General features: G+C 31.9%; 1 protein-coding gene across 1 annotated transcript; it reads right to left on the reverse strand.

The window, feature by feature from the left end:
• Positions 1 to 245: 245 nt before the first annotated feature.
• On the reverse strand, positions 246 to 7321 carry LOC115449795 (COP9 signalosome complex subunit 3). Its single transcript, XM_037446998.1, has 9 exons — positions 7068 to 7321; positions 3848 to 4002; positions 3480 to 3576; positions 2671 to 2888; positions 2124 to 2321; positions 1725 to 1877; positions 1275 to 1406; positions 663 to 845; positions 246 to 360 (listed from the first exon to the last, which is right to left on the reverse strand). The coding sequence occupies exons 1-9, from the start codon at positions 7120 to 7122 to the stop codon at positions 280 to 282; spliced, it is 1272 nt and encodes a 423-aa protein (XP_037302895.1). The 5' UTR covers positions 7123 to 7321; the 3' UTR covers positions 246 to 279.
• Positions 7322 to 7972: the final 651 nt, after the last annotated feature.

Below are 7972 nucleotides of genomic sequence, written 5' to 3' on the forward strand. Positions count from 1 at the left end.
GTAATAAGTTACAAATTCAATATGATTTATATTTTAGGAAGATATAAAAGCTATGACAATCGATATGGTGCGGAAATTTGGCAAACACAGGTACATCGCCAATTTGGGACATGGAATCACTCCTCAAACGCCCTTGGAAAGCATGACTGCGTTCACAGAGGGCGTACATGAAGCATTTTAAAACATTATGTATTACATTACAATATTTTTGGTTTTTGTTATGGTTGGGAATAAAAATGAATATGTTTATTAAATAAGGTTTTTAATCTTAAAAACAAGTTACATTGAGTAAGTAGTCTTTGAGTTCTGACTTGTTCCTGGAATGTCTTCATCGTGGCTTCCAGCGCATTTCTTCACATACTGTAATAATACAATGATTATTTCTAATGTAACTATCAAGTCAATCAAATTCTTAACGAAAATTATTACACAAGATCGACAATAGATAAGTTCCATGAGACATCTACTTAATTAAATTATTATTACTGGGTGATTGACAAATACAGCATACGTAATATGTATAATATATATATTTTATAATTTCAATAATATATACTTATTGCAAAATTAACTAATAACTAAACATCTCAAAAAATAAATTGTAGCCTTGTTAACACATGAAGTTCTAAATAAATAACCAATGTAAATAGTTTTTGTGATACCTGAGGATTAACTTGTATCTGCTCATCCATCTCCTGGATATATTGATGAAGTTTGGTGCAGGCTGCCATTTGTTGTTCCAGTACACACAATGTTTCAGGTGAAGCATATTTCTCAGGGCTATCTAGGAATACCACCATACCATCTTTCTGGTTTATCATTGCATATATTTCGCCTTCTTCAATCTGTGTAAACATTATACTACAATATTTCCATGCACAAATAGCACATACAAATGCACTCCTATTGTGAATTTACATACATACATAACATCACGCATTTATCCCCGAAGAGGTATGCAGAGGCGCAACTAGGGCACCCACTTTTCGCCAAGTATGTTTCGTCCCATGATGTGATAGGGGGCGAGCCTATCGCCATATCGGGCACAAATTCCAGACTCCGGGCTGATACTGAGCAGAAAAACCAAATATCACTTTGCCCGACCGGGATTCGAACCCAGGACCTCAGAGTGCTATTGTACCGGGCATGCAATACAACTACGCCACCAAGGCAGTGTATTGTGAATTTACGTAGCAAAAAATTATACTAACTCCTCTTTACATGCAGTATTTCATTATAGTATATAAACATTAAAAATATCTCACATAGCTTACCATATTAAGTATGTAAGATTCGGCCTGCGCTGGTCCTGCTAGCTGCACTCTAGATGCAACATCACTGAGGGAGAGGGTCAGAAAGGTCTTAGTTAACCTTTGAATATTTTTTTTATACATTGAGCTCAGCACCTAAAAAAATATATAAAGCTGTGAATTGTTTTGCTACCGGAAACACAATTGAGACACATAATACGACACCGACAATTGCGCCTGATGTCAAACTTTATCATTATAATCTAGGTAAGAAAGCTTGGCAAATAAATATTTAGTAATTGTACTGAGGTCAGGATTTCAAATTATATAGTTAAATAGTTATCAAATATAATCTGAGTGAATATAAAAGTTCAATAAAAAAATTTTGTTCATTCAGCTGCTACTTTTAATTTGTTTATGATGCAATAACCTTGATCTGATGATTATTCACGTCATGTAAAATAAAATACTCACTTGGTTAACTAATCCCATATTTTTATCTCTGACAAATGTCTCCCTATGCTTTATGGCTGCATGCTGTGAAGAAGCTAATTCATGGTACACCACTGACAATGGTTTCAAGAAACGGCAGACCACTTGTGNCGTGTATTTTGGCATTGGTAAAATCTAAAAATATAAAATTACACATACCAAATTTCATATTAATATTGCTCAAGATCCTGCTACAAATTTTGTCCAGACTTTTAGATACAATACACAAAATTGTGAAACATTAGCATTTTTAAATTGTGAGCGTCAAACATACATGTTTCTTTGCTTTAGAGACAGCGCACCATAAAACTGTTTCGAACATTACATTACGAGTCTTATGTACTTAACTTATAATATCAATATAAGTCAATAAGAAACTACCTTTCCATGTAAAATGAGTGACACCAATATATATTTCTTATATGCTTCCAACATTATATGTGACACAACCATAGCTGGAACTGTTACAACAACTTCAAAGAAATATAATGCTCTATCATAATTCTTCATTGCTGTGTAAATCATACCTCCATAATAGTAATAAAGCAAAAAGTTTTTCGAGTCATTATTGCCACCAAGCTGAAAGGATAAAATCAAAGATTTAACATTGTTTTCAATAAACAGTACTAATCGCTTTTTTCAATCCATCATGAACATCAACCAAAAAGGAAAGAGGTTGTTTAAAAATTACTTGTTTCAATTAATTTATTCTCAGGACGAGCTTGGAGATATAAATTGGGATAGTTTATTGAAAATGGCCATTAAAGAATCATAGGTAAGAGTTACAGTTTTATCTAAATCTGACATCAAACAACTGGAGACTGAACATATATTATTATATTATATTTAAGATATTACAAAAAATAGATTATTAATGTATTGTGCGTTATAAAATGACTGTCTTTGAGTTAGGGGAAGACCATTTTACCTCAGCACCAATGCCTGTAACATCAGTATTCAGAAATTCAAGAGCAGGCTTCATACATTTTGATAACAAACATAGTTGGCAGAGATCAGCATGTATAGATGTGAGTTGAGAATCAAACAACTGTATCTTTCTTATGGCTTTCTTCAATATTTCTATTCCTTTAATTGGTTGCTTCAATTCCACCAAGTGGTTTGTTAGGAGATGACACAAATCTGCATCTGTAAGCATTTTAGAACATACATAAAAAGCTTCGATTCCCAGAAGATGAAACCGGGTGTTATAAGTATAAATCGTGTGGTCTCTTTTATCAAAGCCTGAAAGGGATGAAAACACTTTAGCGGTCCCTCGACGCAACGTCGGTTAAGTTAGGGTTTAGTTGTATTACTAGGGAATTACAATATACTTAAGGGACAAACAAACATTTCTATTGTTTTTCTTTTTAAAGTTTTTTTGTTTCGGTGGTTATTTAAATTTTAGTTTAAATCTGTATTACTAGCTCTTGCCTGCAGCTACGTCTGCGTGAAATAGTTTTTACAAAATAAATATCTTATCAAAATAAAAAGTAGCCCATGGTAGTCTGAAGGAATGTGAAAAACTTCTTTTAGTGAAATTTTTTTAAAAAGCAGTTATATACTACCTGAAGTTAGCATGTTCAAAGACAAAAACTCTTTAGCTTTTTATACTTGTAAAAATTACATCAAATGGGACAAGTGTACACATACAAATGCTCCATTATCAGCAGCTAGATTCTTTGAGTAAAACGAATAGAAAGTAAATATAAAATAGTGTGAATGAGTTGTTCAACTTACATAAGTCTGGTGAAAAGCGCACTTGTTCACCATTGCAATTGTTAATAAAGTCATGGATTTGTTGGAACATTGTTGATTTGTCCCCTTCACCCGTACTCTGTAATTAAATTAAAAACAATAATCATCATGAAAACCAATTTACAATTGTGACAAATCTTTGATAAAACATTTGATATTCCTAACTTTGTTTTACTTGTTTTATACAAACAGATTTTTATAGAGATGTCAAATCTTTCCAATAATTTAAGCACATTCAGATTGGATTTTATAAAATCGAACAGTAACGACTATACCCTATACTATATACTATAGCTATGTGTGTTGTAAAGTAGCTTAGAATTAAATTCCTTTATTAAACTGTATCTCACCTGTGGTAAAGAAAATTTAGCAACAAGTACAGCCAATACTCCAAGTGAGTGCTGCTGAATATCAAGAGTTTCTAGTACAGTGCTAAGATGAGCACTATTGCGCTGGAGGACCTCATCTGACTTCCCAATAATATCACACAACTCTCGGAAACTACCTGGAAACCAAAAAAGAATAATATCAATTGCAAATAATACAAATATCTTCAATAATTATCTACATTCTACATCATTGATTTTACTTTATAAAATAAATCATTAATATAGTTAGTAATGAGGAAATACAACAATAAAATGTAATTGTTCAGTTTTTATTTCTTACTAGATGACCCGGTGTTCTTCATATCACCTACAGTTTTTATTTGATAATAACTTTGATCAGCTATTATCAATCCTAATCAACTTTTCAACTTCAATACATTGAGATGAATAATACCGGCTGCATTATGAACAATCTGATTTTTGTTGTGTTATATAATTAAAATTCCTGTAAATAATCTTAAAGCGTACCTCAATGCACTGTAAACAAACTTTTGTACCTAAATCAAAACTTTTCTTTAATGTCACAAATTAATTAGGAGCAACTAAAAAAATTACGATAATACCCGTAACTAAAGTAAAGTTAAGTAATTTTTTGGTTATTAGTACTTTTGGAGTTGATTTTTATCTTGTTAAAATAGTTTTATATTGTACTTTATTGTTACAAAAAAAATGTAAGTAATTGCATCCTTTAAAAAAATAATTGTCATTCTATTTATTTTTGAGGAGTTCCCTTCTGCATCTTCAAAGTCTAAGATCAATAAAATTGAAATGAGCCCATTCCAAAGTTATTTGAAATCCAAATATAAAAATTTAAATTATTTTGCCTCATTTTCCAGTTTTTTTTTTATCATATAACCTTAAATTAAGTCAAAATTAAACCAATTTATGTCAGTTCTGAACCCAAAATCCAGTTACAAGATACTCAACCGCAACCAAAAGTCATCCATATAAAATGTATGAGAAAATAAGTCAAGTAAAGTTATAAATGATGTAACCAACCCAACTGTTTTATGTACTATCCCCCTCATTCATAGCCTTTTTTTATCTAAGGATGGAGTAAAGCTGTGATAACAAGTCTATTTCTCAGTGCTGACGGCATGGCAGCCTTTGAAGTACGTAGACATAGAGCCATTGTGATTGGCTAAAATTGAGATACAACAATGTGTCCATGAATAAGGGGGTAAGTTTATAGATTGTTGTGGGATATATTTAATACTTTTATAACTCAATTTTCTCAAACTACTCTCATCCCAAAAATATGTAAAAAGATTTGAATTTAATATGTTAATATTGTAACTGTATCTAGTTTTATATTATTGTAAGCTGCATATTATGATTACAAACTTTTAGATCATCGATTTTTGGCCCTAGTTCTTTTAAAATGGTTTCTTTAACCCACAACTTTAAATTAGTTAAGATATTTTTTTCCCTTAGTTATTTAAAAATATGAAACCAAGTAAGGTCAATCGGGGGAAGTGCGCCATAAAATTTTCATAGCTGGATTCAATGCAAATTATTTCTTTTTGTGCTGACTTAAGAATGTAATTTTATTAATTTAAGAATATTTGGTATTTTGTGATAACAACCTATAGCCATTTAAGGAAATCGGACCATAAATTAATAATATTTTGCTCAAAGTAAAAATGGTAGTAGGCGCACTTGCCTCTGGAAATGGGGTAAGTGCGCCTGTGTAAAAAACGCCAATATGAAACATTATAAAGAAAACACTCACTTTAGTCCATAGATAAATAAGTTTTACTCGCATTGCTCTTGGATAACTTTTAATCACTCAATATTATAACAAACTATGGCTGTCAAATCAAATTCGGGGTAAGTGCGCCATATATATGTAAATCAGGGCTTGAAAACATTTTAGATTTTTTTATATATAATTTTTGCTATGTTAGAGTTTTGTGTGCGGATATGTTGGAATAAAAAATGTTAGCCCTAATATAAAATCTATTTTATTTCTAAAAACTAAAAAACATACTAAAATGTAGGAAATAACAATTTTGAATGCGTTATAACTCAATTACTTAGAATTTGGCCTTATGACATTTGATATGTTTTAGCTGCATTATATCCAGATAACGTGCCTGATCGAACAGTTGCAACCTATTCACGTAAAGTTGCTCTAGACCAAGGTATTTCAGTTTTTCTTTGTAAAACGAATTAACTAATACGCCCTTTTTTAGTCGGCTCAAAACAAAATACCTTGAGTACAAAAATTCTGCTGTTAAGTATAACATTTTAATAATAATAATTCATATTAGTAAAACTTATTCTCAAAAAAGGTTGGTTATATATGAATTAGGGGCAAGTGCGCCATATGACTACTAACTGTGGCGCACTTGCCCTACTCGTCAATTTTTAGGTAAATTTTTTCACATTGCTAAAAAATCCTTTATTTTAGTATATATAAATAAAATTCAGGCAGGAAGTTAAAATAAAAGGTTTAAACTATGTACTCACCTTACTGGTTTACAGAAATATGTTAAATATCTTGAAATATTTGATGTTATCTTTCACAGGGTCATCTCGGTTTACAGGTCTAAATGACACTTAAAATAAAATGGCGAATAAATCGTATTAAAATGAACATAGCCATTTATGTTTTTAGTGGAACTGTATTTCAGTTAGTAGCATAGATGTAAGATTGCGGTAATTGTATAACATCAATAGTTCTCGATTTTTTAGGGTAGGTGCACTTACCCCGTCGGGAGACTCTGCCCCACCCTGACCTTATATACCTTTGCAAATAACACTTATTACTAAACTTTATGTTGTGGCCACTTTCTCACTCCATCATCACAATAGTAATATTTTATGTTATGAGATTATGCCACTCAATTCTTACATTGTTATAATATTGGTTATAGTTGTAGGAGCAAACTATTCTAGCTGGAGCATGAAATTACGATTATCAAATATACGAAAGATATTACAACAAACCAGAAGATGCATGATCTTATCACGGTCGCGCAGCTTTTTAGAGAATCCTCTTATCCCGGTATAAAAATATTTTTTATAAAAATAATATTGAATTCTGTTTATGTATGACGCCCTCGATAAACCAATGATTCAAAACAATAACACGCTTCACTTTTAAAACTGCAATTTAATTCATTGGTTATCAAGGAATAATTAAAATCATCAAAAATGCAAGTGGGTAACTATTTACCTGAAGCAGACAGAGTTCTCACATTGTTTACGAATTGTTCTAGTGGCGAAGCCATTTCAGCTGTATTAACACCCAGAAAGTGTTCACTTTAAGAATCTTCGATAGAATTGCTAGCACGTCTTTTTATTATTTCCAGAGTTTCGTATTTCTAGACCAATTCTACTTTTTTATTACTGATTGGCATATTTTCAAGAATATTGTTTTTATTTGTTTTTAGGGAATCGGTTAAGACCTGAAACCACACAGCCAAGTTATAACTTTAGCAATAAAAATAAAATGTACATTTACTTTTTTCTAAAGGTCCATATCCATTAGAGACTGGCCTGTCGAATGATAACGCGATGTTGCGGACTGCGGCGAGAATTTTTATGTAATAATAATAATACTAGCCCTGTATATATGTCCTGTATCTACAATGTCCCACCTGAGGACAGGCTGAACACTGGCCTCCTCTATTTTTGAGAGAGTTTAGACCTAAGTCCACCACTCTAATCTATATATAATCACTCTAAACCTATATTAGGTTGGCAGACTTTACATACCTCAGAAATTCTTATGAAGAAATCGTACCTATGTAAATTTGCTAACAATGGGCGTAGACAACTTTTAAATTTTGATGTAGGGGAGGATAAGCGGAAATTTTGGTCCTCCATCCCCATCTGCCTATGCCCATGTTCCGCACGATGATTTCCTTGACCATTACAGTGAACAATAGTTCATAAACGTTTTAGATGCGTGGCTCGTATTTGAAACTATGGACAATCGTCTCATAGTTCCTTTCATTTCCAACTGCATGCTCTGAGCATTTTGCGTACTGCGGCCATCAATGAAATAGCCAAAACAATAAAATTATTGAAGAAGTAAACAGATCGCATTGCAGTAACTCACTTACTATAATTGCAATA

This window comes from Manduca sexta, unplaced genomic scaffold, assembly GCF_014839805.1.
Source record: "Manduca sexta isolate Smith_Timp_Sample1 unplaced genomic scaffold, JHU_Msex_v1.0 HiC_scaffold_495, whole genome shotgun sequence".
NCBI classification, from domain to species: Eukaryota; Metazoa; Arthropoda; class Insecta; order Lepidoptera; family Sphingidae; genus Manduca; species Manduca sexta.